The 22,425-nt window shown below is 42.2% G+C and overlaps 1 protein-coding gene across 2 annotated transcripts in view; it reads left to right on the top strand.

The window, feature by feature from the left end:
* LOC140735981 (protein-glutamine gamma-glutamyltransferase 2-like) overlaps nt 1-22,425 on the top strand; it is a 91,395-nt gene that overhangs the window by 25,376 nt on the left and 43,594 nt on the right. For both annotated transcript variants that reach the window (XM_073061623.1, XM_073061622.1), the window contains exons 4-6: nt 5,929-6,047; nt 9,883-10,011; nt 15,757-15,934. In XM_073061623.1, the coding sequence (XP_072917724.1) occupies nt 5,929-6,047; nt 9,883-10,011; nt 15,757-15,934 (426 nt within the window). The remainder of the gene's footprint in view (nt 1-5,928; nt 6,048-9,882; nt 10,012-15,756; nt 15,935-22,425) is intronic.

The raw sequence follows: 22,425 nt of genomic DNA, 5'->3' as shown, positions 1-22,425 counted from the left end.
TCTTTTGCTTTGACATTAGTTTTGACTTCCTTTGTCAGCCACGGTTGTACTATTTTGCCATTGGAGTATTTCTTTGTTTTCGGAATATATCTATTCTACTTCTTTCTAATTTATCCCCAGCAACTCAAGCCAGTGCTGCTCTGCTGTCATCCCTGCCAGCACCTCCTTCCAATTTACTTTGGCCAATTCCTCTCTCATACCACTGTAATTTCCTTTACTCCACTGCTACATCAGACTTTACTTTTTCCCTATCAAATTTCAAGTTGAATTCAATCATATTGTGATCACTGCCTCCTAAGGGCTTCTTTACCTTAAGCTCCTAATTGCCTTTGGTTCATTACATTACACCTAATCCAGTATAGCTGATCTCCTAGTAGGCTCAATGACAAACTACTCTAAAAAGCCATCTCACAGGCATTCAACAAATTCATTCTCTTGAGGTCCTTTACCAATCTAATTTTCCCAATCTACCTGCATGTTAATTTCTCCCATGACTATCATAACATTGCCCTTCTAACACGTCTTTTCTATTTCCCGTTGTAATCTGTAGTCCACATCCCAGCTACTGTTCGGAGGTCTGTATCTAGCTGCCATCAGGGTCCTTTTAGCCTTGCAGTTTCTCAACTCAACCCACAAGGATTCAATATCTTCTAATCCTATGTCACATCTTTCTAATGATTGTAGTTCTCTAAAAGTTAAAGCTAACATCATGCTTGCCTTCCTCACCATTGACTCAACCAGCAGATTATCTTTTAGGGAATCCTGCATGAAGATGCCCAAGACCCTTTGCACTTCAGCTTTTTGAATTTTCTCTCTATTTAGAAAATAATCTATGCTTTTATTTCTTCTATCAAAGTGAATGACCATACACTTCCTGACAATGTATTCCATCTGCCACTTCTTTGCCCATTCTGATAATCTGTTTAAGTCCTTCTTTAGCCTGTCTACTTCCTCAAGACTACCTCTCCCTCCAGCTACCTTTGTACTGTTTGCCAGCTTGGCCGCAAAGCCATCAATTCCATCATCCAAATCATTGACATATAACATAAAGAGAAGTGGTCCCAACAAAGACCCCACTAATCAACTGCAGCCAATCAGAAAATACTCCCTTTATTCCCACTCTTTGCCTCCTGCCAATCACCCAATACTCTATCCATGCTAGCGTCTTTCCTATAATACCTTGGGCTTTTAACTTGTTAAGCAGCCTCATTTGTGGCACCTTGTCACAGGCCTTCTGAAAGTCCAAGAATACAACATCCACCAATTCTCCTTTGTCCATCCTACTTGTTATTTTTTTAAAGAATTCCAACAGATATATCAGGCAAGATTTTCCTTTACCTAAACCATGCTGGCTATGGCCTATTTTATCATGTGCCTCCAAGTACTCTGAAACCATATCCTTAACAATCAGCTCCAAAATCTACAGAGGTCATACTAACTGGCCTATGATTTCCTTTCTTCTGCCTCTTTCCCTTCTTGAAGAGTGGAGTGACATTTGCAATTTTCCAATCCTTCAAGAACCATGCCAGAATTAATTGATTCTTGAAAGATCATTATTAATGCCTTCGGAATCTCTTTAGTCATCTCCATCAGAAACCTGGGGTGCAGACCATCCAATCCAGCTGACTTATCTCCATTCAGATCTTTCAGTTTCCCAAGAACCTTCTCCCTAATAATGGCAACTTCACCTACACTTTTACCCCCTGACCGTTTCAAACTTCTGGCATACTGCTAGTGTCTTCCACAGTGAAGACTAATCCAAAATACTTACTCAGTTTGTCCTCCATTTCCTTGTCCCTCATTACTACTCTCCAGCATCTTTTTCCAGCTATCCAATATCTACATTCACCTCTCTTTTGCACTTTACATATCTCAAAAAAATTTTGATATCTGCTTTAATATTATTGGCTAGCTTACCTTTGTGATTATTCTTTTCCCAATTCCCTAACTTCCCAAAAAATTATGCTGGTATTATATGCCCTTTTGGGGTCTTATGTTGACTTTGACTTTTCTTGTTAGCCACAGTTGTGTCATCTTGCCTTTAAAATACTCCTTCCTCTATGGGATATGTATATCCTGCACCTTGTGAATTCCAGCCATTGCTGCTCTGCTGTTATCCCGTTAACCCTGCCGGTGTTCTTTTCCAATCAATTCTGGCCAACTCCTCTCTCATGCCTCTGTAATTCCCGTTATTACCATGAGCTTCTCCAAAAAGCCATCTCATAGACATTCTAGAAATTCCCTCTCTTGGGATCCAGCATCAACCTGATTTTCCCAATCTACTTGCATAATGAAATTCCCCATGACTATTGTAATATTGCTGTTTTGACATGCATTCTCTATCTCCCATTGTAATTTGTAGTCCACATCCTTATTACTCTTTGGGGGTTTGTATATAACTTCCATCAGGACCTTTTTACCTTTGCAGTTCCTAGTTCTACCCACAATAATTCTACACCTATGTCACCTCTTTCTAATGATTTGATTTCATTTTCTACCAGCAGAACCACGCCATCCCGTCTGCCTAGCTGCATGGCCTTTCAATACAATGTGTATCCATGGACATTAAAGTCACAACTATAATCTTCTTTCAGCCATGATTTAGTGATACCCACAACATCATACATGCCAATCTCTATTTTTTCTACAAGTTCATCTACCTTATTCTGTACACTGCACACATTCAGATATAACACCTTCAGTCCTGTATTCTCCCTCTTCAATTTTATCCACCTTTTTCATTGCAGCTCACCCTGTTGACTGCAATTTTGCCCTACCATCAGTCCCTCCTAACTAGCCATCTCACTACACACTGCCTCTGTCTGTAAATCAACTATCTCATCTTCAGACCTATCACTCCGGTTCCCATCCCCCTGATAAGTTAGTTCAAACCCTCCTGAACAGCTTTAGCAAACCTGCCCACAGGGAGGTTGGGCCCCCTCAGGTTCAGTTACAACCTGTCTCTTTTGTACAGTAGTAACTTCCCCAGAATAGATCCCAATAACCCAAAAAACTGAACCCCTGCTCTCTGCGACAGTTCTTCAGCCAGGCATTAACCTGCCAAATCATCCTATTCTTACACTCACTGGGCAGCAATCCAGAGATTAGTACACTGGAAGTCCTGTTCCTCAGCTTTGTTATTTGCATCATCTCATCTATTTTCTGTATAATCCCCTCCAGGCCACACACCAGCTGACATGGAAGTATGTTGCTGTTTCTTCCTTTTTTTTGGATCACAACACTAGATCTGCACATCTGCCCCCACCCCACCCCTACTCAGCAGCGCCAAGACAGCATTTTCACTGGAAGGACAAATCCTTTACAGACAGTGGCCGGAGTCGGACCCGATCTAGCGGTTGGCATTGTAAAGTGATTGAGCTAACAGGCTGCCCAAGATCCGGTCAACTTCAGCTTTAAATATACCCGATACCTTGGCCTCCACAGCTGTGAATTCCATAGGTTCACCACCCTCTGGCGAAAGAAATTCCTCCACATCTCGGTCATAAAGGGACATCTTTCTAGTCTGTGCCCTCTAGTCCTAGACTCTTCCACTATGAGAAACGTCCTTTCCATGTCCACCCTATCTAGGCCTTTCAATATTCAATAGGTTTCTATAAAATTCCCTCTCATTCTCCCTCAAAGTGTAACGGGTACAGGCCCAGAGCCACCGAATGCTCCTCATTTATTAATCCTTTCATTCCCAGGATCATGTTTGTGAACTTCCTCTGGACCCTCTCTGAAGTCAGCACATCCTTTCTTCAATAAAGGGTCCACAACTGCTCACAATGCTCGAAATGTGGTCTGATCAATGCCTTTAAAAGTCTCAGCACAACATGCATGCTTTTATATCCAACTTTTCATTTTCTTTTATTTACCTCCGACTCAACCTGCAAGTTTTTACCTTTAGGGAATCCTGCACGACGACTCCCAGGTTGCTTAGCACCTCTGATTTCTGAATTTTCTCTCCAATTAGATGATGCCTTTATTCCTTCTACCAAAGTGCATGAACATATACTTCCCTACACTATATTCCATCTGCCACTATTTTGCCCTTTCTCCTCATCTATCCTTCTGCAGACTCCCTGCTTCCTCAATATTAACTGCCCCTCCATCTATCTTTGTATCATCCACAAAGCCATCAATTTCATCATCCAAATCATTGACATATAACATGAAAAGAAGCTGTCCCCACATCAACCTCTGCAGAGTACCACCAGTCACCAGCAGAAAACCAGAAAAGGCCCACTTTATTCCCACACTTTGTTTCCTGTCAGTCAGCCAGTCTTCTCTCTATGCTGGTATGTTTTCTGTAATACCACGGGCTTTTATCTTGTTTAATGGACTTATGTGCGGCACCTTCTGAAAAATCTAAGTGAACAACATCCACTGACTCCTTTCTCTGTCCTGCCTTTTTATTTCCTCAAAGGATTTCAATAGATATGCTAACCAAGATTTCCCTTTTAAGGAAAACATGGTGACCATGCTGATTTGGAGGATGAGAAGTGATTTGATAGAGATATTTAAGAATATGAGAGGCATAGGCAGTGTGGAGAGCCGGTGCTTTTCTCCCAGGGACGTAACAGCCAATACCAGAGGACAACAGTGGAGCAGCAGCAGGGGAACGACGTGGGTGTTGGTTACATCTCAGAGGATGAGGAGGGACCAGCCTATAGGTCCTCCTCTAACATTGGCTTCTTCTTCAAGTAGGATTCGAGATTTAGGGAAGATGTAAGAGATGGGTTTTTTATAGACTGCGTTATGTGTCTGGAACACACTGTCCAGGGTGGTGTTAAAGGCTGATAGGGACGTTTAAGAGACTCTTAGACACCATTAGCCACACTGGACTTCAAGGCGAGTGGACTCTGGTTTGAATCCAGCTGGCTCTTAGCACACTTTCCATCCGTGCTGGGGGTTAAGCATCGAGCTAGCAACTTGGCCTTGTAAAAAAGCAGATAGAATTGCTGGAAAAACAGCAAGGTTGCTGCCCAGTGCACCACAAAGGGTGAAAAAGAACAGCAACAACAAGATAAGCACGTGGGTGTAAAAAAAAAATGGATGGTTAAGAGTCATATAGGAGGGAATGGTTAGTTTGGTCATGGAGTAGATTATATAGGTTGGCACATCATTGTGGGCTGAAGGGCCTGTACTGTGCTGTACTATTCTATGTTACTATATAGAAATTAAGGCTTATAAATTTGAAATGCTTTATGCACTTGACTAATCTGGAATGGTGAAGAGACGTGGAGCCAAAGCTTTGAGGTCCCATCCCAAATTTCACTCAGTCACCCTGAATATGGAATCATCATGTTACAAATTATAAGGAAATTCTACACATTCAATCCATTAATTTCCTCGATGATTTAACTCTTGAAATTTAGCTTCTCCCTAGAATATAGTATTTTTTACTGATTTATTTTAAAATGTATTTAAAGACACACCATAGAACAGGCCCTTCTGGTCTTCTGAGCCATGCAACCTAGCAACCCACCAGTTTAACCCTAGCCTAATCACGTGGATCAGTTTAAAACCTATTAAACCAATACATCTCTGGACTGTGGGAGGAAAGCAGAGGAAACTCCCAGGCACATGGGAAGGAACGTGCAAACTTGCTTACAGAGAACGCAGGAACTGTGCTCGGAAATCCAATAGCCTGAGCTGTAATAGCATTGCGCTAACTGCTGCACCACCATGGTGCCAAGCAGAAAAGAAAGTCTTATTTTCAAACGAGGGAGAGGATCAGTGAAATCATTTAGTGTCTAAGTGTGCAGAATGACTTGTAAGATATTTCATTTCATGCAAGGTGACTGCTTATGATGCAATGAATGGAGTGGGTGTTGCACTTTCTGGCATGGAAGAGTTTATTACAGTACTTTACTACAATTTGCATATCCCTGTTGATGCTGCTATTGTGTTTTTTTTTCTCTTTAGAGGATGAAGTCTTTCTGAAAGACAATGAACAGCTTAAGGAGTATGTGCTAAATGAGCAAGGGATTATCTTTACCGGCTGCACCGATTATATTCAAAGCCTACCTTGGAACTATGGACAGGTGCTACTAAACCTTCCTTGCAAACCCTGCACTAATTCCGATAACAATGAGTTTCAGTGTTAATTTTTCGGGCAAGTAAAGACTGCTTCCAACTTGATGATGCATCATGCAATTTTTTTTTGAACAAAGCAGATATATGCAAAACCGAACTGTTGACGATCCTAGTAGTATTAGATTTCAACACCCATTCCAACTATCTGCACAATCTCTTTGTGCCAATAAATAATTCGCCCTTTCTAACCCGTACAGCAAGGTTTCAGCAATCCTGTACAGACTCCTTTGAAATAATAAAACCACAGACTGATATGTAGTTTCTGTTCAGCGTTATTCCCAGGAGCATTAGCACAATGCATGTTGTGTTGGGAGGTTAATGGGAGCCTTCACCCTCCTTGCTGGTGTGCCAGAACGTGGGTGTTGGGATCCTGATTCAACCCTTGCCCCTCCACTAGTGTTCTTGCAGCACTGAATCACCCAGCCTGTGGTATGCAGAGACTGTGAGAGCTGATGTTGGGCAGGCTGTGGTGAATGATGCAGTTGCACCCAGGTTGGATATACTGAGTTCAGAGCATTACCGAGGACTGAAGGAGACTGCTAAGGTCCTGTGGTTTCTCTTATTACCTCAAGCTGGCTGTGACGGAAGCTGTTGCTCTCCCTCCCCCCGTTCTGGTTCATTACATGACTTCCTCCATGATGGAAACTTCTCTGTAATTTGAGCTTATAACTATAGTGAAAGGTTTAGAAAACTATTTTGAACACACGAGTTTCTGCAAGTGCTGGAAATCTAGAACAACACACGCAAATTGCCGAGGAACTCAGCAAGTCGGGTAGCAGTTAGGAGAATAAACGGTCAAAGTTTCAGGCCGAGAGCCTAAACTAGGACTGGAAAGGAAGGGGGAGGAAGCCAGAATAAGAAGGTAGGGGAGAGGAAGGAGTACAAGCTGACAGGTGAGATCAGGTGAGGAGGAAGGAAGGCGGGTGGGAGAGCAGGGTGAGGGGGATGAAGTAAGAAGCTGAGAGGAGATAGGTTGAAGAGGTAAGGGGCTGAAGAAGAAGGAAACTAATAGTAGAGGACAGTGGAGCAGGGGAAACCAGTGGGAGGTGATGGGTAGGTGAGGAAAAGACAAGGTTTGAGAGGGTAACCAGAATGAGGAATATAAAACGAGTGAATGTGGGGCTGGAAACATTGGAAACATACCAGATAACATCCCATGCACATCAATCTTCAGTCCATGCCCTTCAGGGACTTCAAAGTTCAAAGTAAAGTTATTATCAAAGTACATGGATGTCACCAGACCCAACCCTGAGATTCACCTTCCTGCGGGCATTCACAGTAAATACAAGAAACACACACGCTATATGAAAGACCGCACACAACAGGATGGACAACCAACCAATCTGCAAGACAACTAACTGTGCAAATAAAAATAATAAATAAATAAGCAATAACTGTTGAGAACATGAGGTGAAGAGTCCTTGTAAGGAGTCCGTAGTTTGTGAAAACAGTTCAGTGGTGGGGTGAATGAAATTGAGTGAAGTTATCCCTTCTGGTTGAAGAGCCTGATGGTTGAGGGGTAATAACTGTGGTGAGGGTTCTGAGGCTCCTGTACCTTCTTTCTGATGTCAGCAGTAAGAAACATGGCTGGTGGGGGCCCTTGTGCTAAAATTAAATTGTAATTATACTGTATGTGCTGTGCTTGGCTCTGGATCATAACTATTTGTGCCAAGTGGGACTGTATGTATCTGTTTTGCACCTGAGCCGCGGAGTAATGATGTTTCATTTGGGTGTGTATGGCCGAATGAGAATTGAACTTGAACTTGAAGTTTACAAATGGATGCTCGTGCCTCCAAGTTAGAGGAACCCAGACAGAATGTGAGGTGTTGCTCATCCATGGGCTCATCAGGGCAGTGGAAGAGACCATGGACAGACGTCTCAGAATGGAAACGGAAAATCGAATTGAAATGGGTAGCCGCTGGGAGGTCCTGCCTACTGTGGCGGACGGAGCAACAGTTCTCAACAAATCGGTCCCCCAATCTACGTCGGGTCTCACTGATGTAGAGAAGGCGATATCAGATACAATAGATGACCCTGAAAGATGCTTCGATGAAAAGTCGCCCCACATATGAAGGGTGTTTGGGGCCCTAAGTGGTGGTGAGGGAGAAGGTGTAGGGTAGTCTAGCAATCTCATGCTTACACAAATATATACTCTCCTATTACATTACTTTCTCTTCAGCACTTTGCCTTTTCCACTATCCTCTCCCAGCTTCTTACTTCACTCCCTCCCCTGCTCACCTTCCCCTTCACCTGTTTCCAAGATGGCATTTAGCTGCAGAGTCCGCTAAGGTCATGACTTGGATTTACTTGTTTTCTTTTTGTTGTGCTTTTAGGTTTGTTGGGATGGTTTAGGGAACAGAGAAAGGAATCGGGGGTCAGGTTAGGGTTTAGGACCGAGACGTGGGGAGTTTGAGGTCAGGCTGGAGTCAAGCATCTGCTCTGTGCTGAAAGGCCAACAATGCAGACGTGGGACATATGTGGTCAGATGTCAGGCCGGCAGACCAGTTTGGATGAAAGCTGGTGGACCCCACCCCCTTCCCCCAGCGTTAGAGAACTGTTCACAGGTTCGGGAGTTGGAGTTCTATGCAGGAGGAAGATTGAGGTCCAATGACTCTCTGGGTTCACAAATCAGTGACATTAAAGGTGAAAGCCTAGTGTTCAGGGCCCTATCATCAGCAATGCTGGATTTAAGGACGAGTGTTCAGCGATCCTGGGGTCAATGCTGAGTATCGAGGCCCAGGGGTAAAATCAGACGGCTGGAAGTTGAGGCCCACTGGCCAGAGTGTGTGTCTGTGAGCATTTGTGTGTTTGCCAGGGAAATTGAAGGCCCAATGTCTGTGACTCCAAGTCACAGTTACTGGAAGCTGAAGCTGCCCTGTCCTGGAGATGGATGGTTGTGTCTGCACGTGGCTGGGAGGGAGGAATGGGGCTTGTTTTGCTGTTACTCTTGTTTTGTTCCTTGTTGTGTTGAGTTTTATTGTTTTCTGTGTGTTGTTCTGCTGAACATTGTGGGCATGCTATGTCAACACTGGAATGCATGGTGAGACTTGCAGGCTGCCCCAGAACATCCTCAGGTCTGTTGGTTGTTAATGGAAATGACGTATTTCATTTTATATTTTGACATATATTTGATAAATAAATTTGGATCTTGAATCTTGAAATTTGGTCTCACCTGCTACCTGTCAGCTTGTACTCTTTCCTCTTCCCCAAACTGCCTTATTCTGGATATTTCCCCCTTCCTTTCCAAACCTGATGAAGAGTCTCAGCTTGAAATGTCAACGATTTATTCTCCTCCCTAGTGCTGCCTGACTTGCTGACATCCTAGTTAGAGAACTATCTGCCATGCAGTTTCCCCTGTCTACCAGCAGGTGTCACTTCTAGATGATAGAGCCATTTACTGGTCAGATGCTGGCCAACTGAACTACCAGCCACATTCAACAATACAACAAGTATAAAGCAAATCTTTTTTGTTAATGTATTAAGTAATTTACAGAGTGATAATGGGGATCTGAATGTATGTATGAATAAGAAAAGCTGAATGTCACAGAAAAACATTTTAAAAACATAAATCAAACAATTATTATTACAGAATATTGATTTTGAAATACTGTATTACTCAATTTAAAATCTTCAGACGTATTGGTTTTGATGGATCAGCGAGTTTCTAAGCAGTTATAAAGAGCTTAAAGCTACAGAACTTAGATCTCAAGTAACAAAACAATATTTTAAGTATTTTTATAGTTGTCACAAAGCTGATTCAAATAATAATCTGTTTATTTTTAGTTTGAAGAGGATATATTGGATATCTGTCTTAAGTTATTAGACAATAGTCCCAAGCATCTGAAAAATCCAGCAAAGGACATTATGCGTCGATCTTCTCCTGTTTATATATGTAGGACAGTGTCTGCTATGGTAAGAACAATAATGGTAATATCTTATCAATTCATTTGTTAGTGATCTTTTAATGTATCATTGACCAGCATAATGCAGCTAAATTATTCTCTAATGGTATCTTTTTAAATCACAGTTTTAGTCTATCAGACTCTTTATAATGCAGTTGCAGATGCATTGGGTTCTCAACTGACTTTCTTTGAGGATCAGGATATACGAGAGGTGATTGATATGTTTGTGGCCTAAGGTACAAGGAGTCAATTTTAGAAAACCTAGCACATTTATTTTTTCAACATAGTCCCCTCCTACATTTACACACTTAGTCCAGCGGTCGTGGAGCACATGGATCTTGGACCTCCAGAAATTGTCCACAGATGGGTGATTGCTAAGATTGCCACCTAAGGCAGAATGAGATGAGTTATACAGCTCTCATTACATGAACATATAGTTCAACTCTTCAAGTGATTATGCAGAAAGTTTGAAGCTAATAGCTCATCTCCTTCTACCTTAGGCCACAAACTTATCAATCACCCCTGATGAGTTATTAACTGATGAGTTATTAACTTCAAACTTTCTGCATAATCAGTCAAAGAGTTAACCTGCATGTGCATGTAATGAGAGCTGTATAACTCATCTCCTTCTACTATAGGCCACAAACTTATCAATCACCACTGCTGTGGACACTTTCTGGAGGTCCAAGATCCGTATGCTCCACGACCGCTGGACTAAGTGTGTAAATGTAGGAGGGGACTATGTTGAAAAATAAATGTGCTAGGTTTTATAAAATTGACTCTTTCTACCTTAGGCCATGAGCATATCAATCAGCCCTTGTATCTTTAATTGAAATTTATTAGATATCTCAGCATGGCTGGCATAATACTAAAGCCCTTCCAGTTTGTATAATTTACTGTAAATATTTTTACTGCAAACATTTAAGTACATGCTGTGTACTCAAAGAGTTACGACCTTGAGAGTTATGGATCAAATGCATGAGAATGTGAGTGGGTGGCTCACACTTTTACCACTGCTGGGAGGCACAATGAAGCAGAGTCCTTCCTTCTGTCTCAAAGTGTTCTCTGTGTATGTCCTGAGCTGCAAGTTGTTGCCTAAGATGGGAGCTGACAGGACTTGCTTACACATTACTATGGAAGAATTGCTTAAAGACCAGAAAACAGAACAGGAAGAAGTTGGGCTCTTAATCATACTTTGGCACAGAAATCTGCCCTGAACCTACACACATTTACAGTTTATATTCATGACAAAAGAGAAAAGATGAAGTGTAAGATCTCAAACAAGATGCTGGAAATCTGAGCAACACACACAAAACGCCGGAGGAGCTCTGCAGGCCAAGCAGCATCTATGGTAAAAAGCACAGTCGATGTTTCGGGCCAAACCTTTTGGCACGGCTGGAGAAAAATAGCTGTGGGGTAGATTTGAAAGGTGAGGCAGGGCTGGATTGAGCTAGTAGCATATGTTATATGTTTTCAAGGGGCCCTAAATTAAACAAAAACACATAAGTATTAAAACATAAATTATTTACTTGCATAGTAAAGTAATTCAATTTTTTCATTTACTATACAGCCAGATAATACAACAAATGTAACAGTATTACTAACATGTAGGTATCAATTTCAAATTTCAAAAGTAACAAAACTACAATTTAAAATAGTGGTCGCCAACCCATCGATCGCGATTGACTGGTTGATCTTTGAGCCTTTCCCAGTAGATCCTGAAAAAAAAGAAAAATAAATACACAAATACTGTTGAAAGATTGTTTCCGGGTTGCGGGGTTTTCGTTTTGTTCTTTCTTCCCAGTGTGCATGCGTGTAGCTCCCCCGCACTACACAGTGTATTTCAGTGGCCCCCAACCACCGGGCCATGAGGAGACGATATGAGTCAGCTGAACCTTTCCCCATTCCCTGTCACGTCCGCTGTTGAACTTGAACCCATGCGAGGTCATCAGTCACCTAAATGCAGTTGCACCCTCGCGCCAGGGATCACTGGTTGGCCTTGCACGGCCGGCGGGAAGTGCCGTTGCTACTGGCCTGGAGCGTGGACAGATGGGCGCCGCCTCTGAACCTGTTCAGCACACCGAATGTTCGTGGGGAACCCGGTGCTAAAATATTCGCAGACGACCTAATTCAGGCTCAGGGATTCATAAGTATCAGAGCAGCTACTGAAACAAACTTTTGTCAGCTGATAGATCCTACAAGGCTCGCGTCCTGTCGCACTCCTCGCTCGCTCGGTCGTTCTCTCCGGACTGCGACTGCCGTGGCCCTGTCACGAGGACCTCTGGCCCTTACCTTGTCCTCTCACCCCAGCCACATCTGGCCAAGGCATCTGGCAGCAGGTGGGCAGGCGGGAGGCTGCAGTTTGGGCCGGGAAGCTGTCTAATGAGACAATAAAAACTACTTCGGCACCTTGAGTCCAAGAACCCTGCACCTAAAGACAAACCGGTTGAGTTTTTTCAGCAGAAAAAACGTGAGCAAGCGGGACAGAAGCTAAGTGCCGAGAGCCGTGAAAACTAAATTGCAGAATAGACTGGACATAAGGATCCTGCTTCGAGTATCGTTGTATTCCGGTCGTGTTTAACATCCCCTCACCCCCGTCGGCCGGTCCGCAAGAATATTGTCAATATTAAACTGGTCCGCGGTGCAAAACAGGGTGGGTACCCCTGGTGTTTATACATTATTTCTTCTTCTGGGTTGAGGGGTTTTACTTCCAGTCTTTTCTGCCCCGGTGCGCATGCTAATTGATTTGGAGTTAATCTTGCCTTTCACTAAGGCCGAGGTAGGGGATCTTGGGCTTAAAAAAGTTGGTGACCACTAATTTAAAAGTTAGATTTTCTAGATTTAGCATGAGCAATTTTGTTGATGATACTGGAAATGTCTATTTCACGCAGAAGTTCATGTTCTTCTGAACGCAGTGGACTCTGAACGTCTGATCCCGAAAGTATTTTACCCAGTAGATGCAGAAGAAATTTGATAATTGCGCTTTGTTTGAATTTATTTACCCTCACCATCTTTTATGAAAAGTACAACATTAGAAAATTGGGAGCAGACTTTTAAATTTTAACAGCCCGGGATTAACAATGGTACAAGCATGGATTATTTGTTACATAGTGATTGGATTTATCGGTGTCCTGGGTAAGTACCTTTTGGTTACTTGTACAGAGGCCGCGACATCTCCTCGCTCTCAGCAACTGCTGATGCGATTTTAGTCCGTGTTAATGAAAATGCATTCACACCACAGTTTTCTATACAAGATGATGTTCCGGTTCCAACTCACATTCCACGTTAGAATCGTTACGTACCCGGGCCTCTTTCAAACGGAGTTGTTTGCAAATCATCTGATCCTTTGAAACAATTAGTGGAACCAGAGGTGTTTACTGATCACCTGATCTATCAGCACTTCCTTTCAGATTTTCAACTCGTGTTCCTGACAGACCCTAGAATGCCCTCTCGTTCCTCTCAGTCTCATGTCGTGTATGAATACCAATTGACAATTTAACCTGGGTCATGCAGACTTATCACTGGAACTGTTTGTAGCTTTTTCATTTGTGACGTGAGACATCGAACTGCACAGAAACAACACACACTATCTGATGCACCATCAATAACTCTCTCTGAGACGTGAAGGCGAGATGTCGGCCTTTATTGACTGGAAGAAGGAACAAGCAGTGGTTGACCACCATACTACATCCTGGAGACAGAGAGGCCGGGCTCAGGCCTCAATCGCCTTTATACCGGGGTCTGTGGGAGGAGCCACAGGAGCAGTCAGCAGGGGGCCTGTCCAGACAGGTATATGTAGTTCACCACACTATCCATGTCTATCAAAACATCCTGTCATTAGTGGACCTCATTCATTTGAACTTTTTTTTCACTTGAGTAATCGATTAAGATATTCTATCTTAGGGCAAATAACTTCGATTTCAACTTGTGAAAGTGCTTTCCGCTTTCTTCTCCGGGTTCACAGGATGTGAGCATCACTGGCAATTCGGATATTATTATCCCCCTCTAACTCCCGTGATTACAGGATTAAGGTAGCACTTCACAAGATTCTTGGGTATACACCACGTAAAATCCAGCAAGGCCGATTATTCCCGGAAGGTCATTGATGAAACAAATAAAGCTTTGCAGTTAAAATCCATAATACATTATTTGGTATGTTACATGCTAACAGAGGACAATTCATATTCAAAAAACACAGATATGGTGTCTTCGCAACTACCTGTAAACTTAGTATTCTTGTCTCAGAGGTGCTGGAGATGCATTGAAACTGGGTTCATAGCTTTTAGGAAATGCATTGTTATGAACTCAATCCACAGTACTTTGTCAAAGAACAGAAGACTGATGGCTGAAGTCATTTATTTAAGTGTAAAAGAATCGCCTACCCACAGCTCACTCTAACAGTCGTGAGAATACGGTGAGATGCCGGTTTCACCAGACTGTAGCTTGTCACTTTGTGTGGGCGGCCTGTGTAGTGCGGCCTGTGGTATATGCTACTTTTAGTACTAGGTTAATCCGGCCCTGGAGGGGAGGATGTGTTTGCTGATCATATAAAGGAAATCAAGAATCCATATTGTGTGAAAGACACAGAGAGTCCCAAAAGGCAGATAATTTGAGTGCATGGCAAAGAAACTGGCTGAAGCAGAACATCTGTTTCGAGGTCTGTCTGGGAGGAGATTCCCAAACACCTAGGGATTCAGGAATATGCTCAAAAAACTCACTGCCAAAATGGAACATCCTCACTGACTCTGAGAGAGGTCAATCTCTGTTGGAAGTTACTGAACAAGTGAAGACTCGCAGTACTCTGAGGTACAGACTTGCAAAGACATACCGGGTCTTGCTGTACTGATAAGTGAGTGAATTAACATACCAATACAGCAAAAAAAAAGAATGTGAATGGTAAGGCGATCGTTATTGTAAACAGGTTAGATTGCAAAAGTGAGGAAATATTGGCAAGATTGGCCAGGCCTTTGATGAGACCATACTTAAAGGATTATGTGCATTTTTGGACTTCTAGTACCTGAGCATGGATCTATTTTCTGTACATCATCTTATTTTAATCCATTAAACTGACCCTACTGAGTAAAATTACCCTGCAGTTATTGGAAGGCTGCCAGATGATCTAATTGAGACATTAAGAATTCAAGAAGAATTGTCATTGTAGATACTGAGAGGCCGCTTCCTCATGCTGAAGATTCTGGAGCAAGAGGGGACATAGCATTAAGTTAGAGAAGGAGGCCGCTGGAGACTGGCATGAAAAAGCATTCCTTGACATTTGGAAATCTTTAGAACTATCTATATTGGGAGAATTATCACTGAGTAAATTCTAGATTGAAATTGAGGCATTTTTGAACTCTAAATAATAAAATGACGAGGTATTTGAACAATTATCATCTACTTGACTTGGAACAGACTTAAGGCCTACTCATTTTTTTAATGATCTTATAGCCTTTAATCCTTCTACTTTGGAATTTTCCTGGTCAGTTGCGTATGTGGAGTTAATTATCATGGAAAACAGCTGATTTCAGTTTGAGCCGCATTATCCAGCTAACTTTCTTTCTAGTGGAATAAAAACATTGTAATTCTTTTCAGAAAGGCTGTAAAAGCCCAACACAAATGAAAAACAGAAAATGCTTATAATCATTCATTTTTCAATGTAATTTATCCAAGAGGTTTTACTCATTGATTCTTTGTTATATTTGTCAATTTTGCTGATGTTATGACATTGCAAGGATACCAATACAATGATGCCTTACAGGTGAATTGCAATGATGACAATGGAATACTTTTTGGCAAATGGGATGATCCTTATACTGATGGAGTATATCCAGGAAAATGGAACGGAAGTGTTGCCATTCTCCGACAATGGAACAACAATGGCTGTCAGCCAGTTTGCTATGGACAGTGTTGGGTCTTTGCAGCTGTGGCCTGCACAGGTACTTGGGATTCAGATTTTACATTAACATCACGTTATGACTTATTGAGTATGTTTCTAAATACTTGGAGTATATTTGCATAATCTGAACCACAATGGAATATACTTTAATGTAGATGAAACTTAGTTATTTAGGCCTGTGTTATGTAAATTATATTAGTTTTATTACTTCAAATTGGAAGCATTTCATTTGTACTTTGCCCATTTTCATATTGTGTTCCTCCTTTTATTGTGTGAATAGTTGCTTATTGTTCATATCTGCATGGACTTGCTATTGTAAACAATATATTTTATAGTTTTTAAAATTTTATTTTATTTTATTGAGATACAGCATGGAATAAGTCCTCTGGCCCTTTGAGTTGCGCCATCCAATTTAATGTTAGCCTAATCACGGCACGTTTTACAATGACCAATGACCTACCAGCTGGTACGCCTTTGAACAGTGGGAGGAAACTGCAGCACCTGGAGGAAAGCCACGTGGTCACAAGGAGAACGTGCAAACTCCTTACAGACAGTGGTGGGAATTGAACTGGGGTTGCTGGTACTGTAAGGCACTGTGCTAACCACTGTGCTACCATGCCATCCTGCATACTGTTGTGTGTGCAGAGAGCTCCAACCCGCTGTGTCTATTCAAGGGCATTTTAGAGGCCATCTCTTGAATTTTCTTTTCTCACTCAGACCTCTGTCTTGGGGCTCCTACTCTCTTCCAAGTGATGCCCAACTCCAGCTTGTGAAACATCATCTTACCTTTAGGTTCAAGGTTTCAAAGGTTCAGAGTATCTTTATTATCAAAGTACGTATAGAGAATAAAACTCTGAGATTCATCCTCCCACCGGCAGCCATGAAGCAAAGAAACATGAAGAAAACCTCAAACAACCCCTGCGCAAAAATGAACAAATTACACCAACATCAAAGAGCAAGCGAACAACCCGTAGAATATCAAACATCAAACCAGGAGTCCAGTAGTATTCAGTTCAGCGATGTGCTGCTAGTCCACTGCAGGCCACGGGACTATCCTTCGCCGAAGCGCCCCAGTCTGCATCAAACTGCTGGAAGTCAGCAAAAAGAGTAACCAGAATCCAGGAACACATGCAAATTAACCTGAGTCCACATCCTTGCCGATCAATCCTTGCAATGTGGATCCCAGGACCCCCGTATTTTTCTCCGACAGCAGCTAGCGAGAGGGAGAGGAAGGCCGGTCAAATACAGGCAGATGGTGTTGAATGCCCGCTTGACCTCTGCTCTTGTCCCTCGTCGTCTTCAACCTTGCTTGATGCCTCTATCAGAGAGAAGCTATGGAGTCGATCATGGGTTTGCGCCCCGTCTCCAGGCTTCCAGGCCTCCAGGCTGCACACTCTGTCCCAAACCTCATCGAACTCCCTCGGAGACAGCAAAGCACCAGATTGCTCAATCGGCCCAAAAACACACCATCAAACTGTAAATCGCAGGTCTCAATCGCAAACAGCTCAATAGAAGAAGCGTATTTGAATGAAGAAGAAGTAAAAGAAGTACTGGTAGTTTTGTTAACTGGCTGCCGTTGGTCACTTTGTTTGCTGGTGCCATCTTGATGCATATATTATTATATTCAAAATTGAATATAACAACTTCTGATAACCTGCATTTCCTGTTTGTGTCAAAATTGGTAGTCAACGTATTCAGGGCTGCTTACTAGTATCCTTAACTCAGTTTCTCTCTTTCCACATATCCTGTCTGATCTGTTGAATATTTCTAGCTTCTCTCTTGTTTCAGCTTTCCTGCTTTGTTCTAAATTTTGAAGTTTCAACATGGTCTTCTGTTTTTCTTAACTCTCTGACTGATAGCACTGAATGTGGCCTGAACGGACTTGTTTATTAAATTCTTCCCTCTTACCTGCAACTTTGAATACATTTGTTTTCAAAGTCAACGTCAAGTTTATTGACAAGTACAATGGAAAACTTGCTTGCTGCCGAATCACTGGCACATAACATCAGATAAGCAGCATTCAGAAATAAAGCTATGTACAATTCTTCTTTGTGTATGTACAAAAATAAGTTTTCATTTTCCACTCAGTGAGCTGAATTGTGAACTCTGTTTCTCACTCCACAGATTTCCGGCATTTTGTTCCCTTGTTTATGATTGGCTTGATATTTGGTTTGTTGCAGTTTTAAGCTTGCTGCCCTCTTATCCCTATTGTCTTTTACTACACCTTATGTGTCTATTTATATTCTCAGGGTTTCTCTAAGTTTTCAACTTTAATGTGACTTATGCTAATGGCACATTTAAACTTTAATGTGCTTCTGTTTACATCTGTTCCTTCTCTTGATGGCACGGTCGGCAGATCTGGCAATAAATTATTAATAGTTACTTGCTAGTGGAAAAGGGTTGAGGCATGAAACAGGAATTGGCTGGAATGGGCTGGGAAGGTAAAACAGAAATTGGGACTGGTGGGGAGAGCCCTCCCTTTCAATACCTGGTCATCAGGTGTGAGGTGCTCTCAGGGCTGCTCTATTTGGTGCAGGTGTGGCTCATCCCCTGCTGCTCCAGCTTTGGAATCACCTGAGATCTCTGCGGATTTATCTGAGGATCCAAGATGGAGTGGTTCAGATGGGTCACAATGTACAAGTGGGGCAAAAAGGACCCAATATTGCCCTCACTCTGATGACCACTTTCATGTGAGGCTGCATCAGGCCATGAACCTAACTACGTGGGCACCAAGTACCACCATGTGCTGAGGTTCAATCTGTCCTTGGTGTTGTGAAGAATGGGCCCGGTTCCATTGCCATGCAAGGTCCCAGTCAGCTGGATGTTGTCGCACTAGCTGTTCTTTGTAGAAAAATTCTTCTGGACCAACACCTTAGACCATAAATCCATCCGACAGTAGTCTGTACGGAACTTCCTACAGACACTCAAGGAGAAGGAGTGGTTGGACACAGTGGGGTGGTTCCCTGAACAGACTGTCCAGACCATCTGGTAGAATGCCTCATTGCCGGTCCTCACCAACAGGCACCCCAAGACCTTGCTTGATGGTGGTGAGTGGGGCCTACCCAGTCAGATCCTTCTTATATTCCCACAGCATCACTCCTACAGCAATCGGCCTGCGAGGGGAAGACAGAGTAGCTCATCTCTTTGCAGACTGTGGGTTTCCAAAGAGGGTGTGCAGAAAAGTTCAAGGACGTGTGTCGCAGCTCATCCCAAGCCACTGTGTGATAAGGAATTATATGATCTACAGGCTGTTCCTGGGACAGATGGAGAAGAACCAAGGCGCCTTATGGTCTGCTAGCACATCGAGAAGTCCGTGGAGGAATGATGCCAACTGGCACATTCCAGGCTGCAGAAGTACGTGCTGGGGCACAAAATCCAGCTTGGTGCAACAAGTGCAAGTGCTTGGTGGGGAAGGACCACAGTGTAGGTTACTTTTTGCTACTGGAGAGGGAGTGGCTGGTTGGAGGACAAAGCCTCTCATTTATTGTTATACCACCTCAGCGGCCACAAGAGTAGCAGCAGTACTATTGACAGATGTGTAGGAACGTAATAGAACAGCAGTGAAAGCATTGACTTTGAATGTAAAGAATGAAAAGGTTTTGTATGGTTTATTCTGATAAATATTTTTGATTATAAATAAACTTTATTTTGTTTAAAAAGTATTTAATTAGTAATTGGTCTCATCAGTATTGTGTAAATCTCCTTCCCATGGTTTTCTTCTTTAGTTACTTCCCTGCCTTTAATTTTTGTGTTTCCTTTACCAAACTTATCCCTAAGTACAAAGATTATGTGCCTTTGCTTTAAGAAGCTGAACATCTTGCTGTAATGAGCAGACACAAGAACTGATTAACTCCTTTTACAGTGACAGCAGAAATTTCCACCAGGCAGACTACTTGAGTCCACGTGACCTGTACATGGACATAGATTTTCCTCCACTGCTGATGCTCGTTCTGCATTTAATCTAAATTAATTTTTGTTTGTGGAAACCATATCCATTGATGTAGCTATTATGCATGCCCATTCAATTGTGAGATATTGTGTGTTTAGTAGGATGGACTTGATGTCATAGAGTCATAAAGCACCACAGGATCTTTGACCCGCTTAGTCCATGCTGAACTACTATTCTGGACAATCACATCAACCTGAACCATAGCCCCCCATATCCCTGCCATCCATGTACTTACCCAAACTTCTCTTAAATGTTGAAATCAACCTCGCTTTCTGCTAGTAGCTCATTCCACACTCTCATCACCCTCTGAGTGAAGAAGTTCCCTTTAAAAGTTTCACCTTTCACTGTTAATCCATGACCTCTAGTTCTAGTCTTACCGAACCTCAGTGGAAAAAGCCTGCCCGCGTTTACTGTATCTATACTCCTCATAATTTTGTATCCCTTTATCAAACCTTCTCTCCTATGCTCCAGGGAATAAAGTTCTAACCTGTTCAACCCTTTCCTATAACTCAGGTTCCAGCTGCATCCTTGTAAATTTTCTCTGTACTCTTTAAACCTTATTTTCATCTTTCCTGTAGGTAGGTGACCAAAACTGCACACTACACTCCTAATTAGGCCTCACTGATGTTTTGTACAAATTCAACATAACATCCCAATTCCTGTACTCAATAATTTGAATTTCTGAAGACCAATGTACCAAAACCTCTCTTTATGACCCTATCTTCTTGTGGTGCCACTTTCAAGGAGCTATGAATCTGTATTCCCAGATACCTCTGTTCTACTGCACTCCTCAGTGCCCTATCATTCACTCTGTAAGTCCAACTCTGGTTTGTCCAATGGTGAATCCAATTTACTACCTCATCTTGAATGCCATGTGACTGTACCTTCTTGACTAACCTCCCAACACCTTGTCAAATGCTTTATAAAGTCTATGTAGACAACATTCACACTGCCTTGCCTTCATTAACCTTTCTGGTAATATCTTTGGAACACCCTATAAGATTGGTTGTCATGCTCTACAGCGTGCAAAGCAGTGCTGACTATCCCTAATCAGTCCCTGTCTGTCCAACTACTTATATATCCAGCCCCTTAGAATACCTTCTAATAACTTAACTACTACCTTCTCTTAGCTCTACTGACTTCACTCTTAAAACATTTCTTATACCCCTCAAGCACCTTATTTGATCCCTTCTGCCTGTACCCGCTATGCACCTTCTCCTTCATTGCTTCACTATCTCTCAAATACCAAGGTTTCCAAAACCTGCTATCCTTACCTTTTATTCTGACAGGTATAAACTCTAAACTCTCAAAATTTCACTTTTGAAGACCTCCCACTTACCACATGCTCTTTAGCCTGAAAAAAGCTGGTCCCAATCTACACTTGCTGGATCCTTTTGGATGTCATCACAATTAGCCTCTTTCCAACTTAGAATCTCAACCTGAGGACCAGATCTATCTTTCTCCATAATTAGCTGTGCACATTAGTTAACTACAGTAAAACCTATCTTGCATAATGCATTTAAAGAGCATGTCAAATGTGGACTGTCAAGGCAGACTGTGTATGTAATTGCTAAAGATTTCTCCTGACCTCCATTAGGGTTACAAACTTACAACTTTTCACAAACCCCAGCACTGGTTTGAAAAGATTATGCTACTGTTCTGTTACTTTCCTGAGTGTGATGTTTGCTGGCTTAATTTCCACCTACAAATTCAACCACCTACAAATCGCACATGGCCTCATTTACCTTGTTATCGCACTGACAAGCAGTCTTCATCCAAACATTTTGTTGGAATGATTGAGGCTTGGACAGGAGCCCCACTTTGCTCTGTCTTCCACTTTGACAGTAGTAGGGCTTGTACTTTAATTCCCAACTGTTGTTTTCCCAGTAGTTAGCTATTTACATTAGAGGCATGTTAGATAGAGTAAAAATCAGAATCTTTTTAGCAGGGTACAAATATAAAGTAATAGAGGACATGCATTTAAGGTCAAAGGGGAATTATTAAAAGACATATGTAGGGCAAGATTTTTTTTAACACAGAGAGCAGTAGGGACCAGGAACAGATTGTAAGGGGTAGGGGTAAAGGTAGATATAATGGTGGAGTTTAAGAAACTATTAGAGAGACACATGAATACATGGCAATGAAGGAGCACGGATCATTTACAAGCAGATGCAATTTAGTTCAGCACAGACATTGTGGGCTGAAGGGCCTGTTCCTGTGCTTCTGTGTTCTATGCTTCTGTCATGCTCTAGTTTGTCCTACAGTTTTGTTGCAATTAATTATGGACCTCTCAGTTTCAACCTAACAACACCGTAATGAAACCTCTCAATATTGCTGATGTCTCTGTCATGTTTGCTGTCTGTGAATCTTCGCCATTCTCTGTGCTCAGGAGATCTTTAAACTTTAATAATGTCAATTGCAGAGTGTTCAGACTGGTAAGTGTGAGGTACAGAGTTCAAACAAAATATGTGTCTTTTGGCCAATGAATCTTTACACCTCTGAAAACTTCTACAAACATTGTTGCTATTCAGCAAACAGCAAACAGCAAATTCAGATCTGACACAATCTCCAAACCGTAATAA

This window comes from Hemitrygon akajei, chromosome 11 (assembly GCF_048418815.1).
Source record: "Hemitrygon akajei chromosome 11, sHemAka1.3, whole genome shotgun sequence".
Lineage (NCBI taxonomy): Eukaryota > Metazoa > Chordata > Chondrichthyes > Myliobatiformes > Dasyatidae > Hemitrygon > Hemitrygon akajei.
This window is presented reverse-complemented; position numbering and strand designations above follow the sequence as displayed.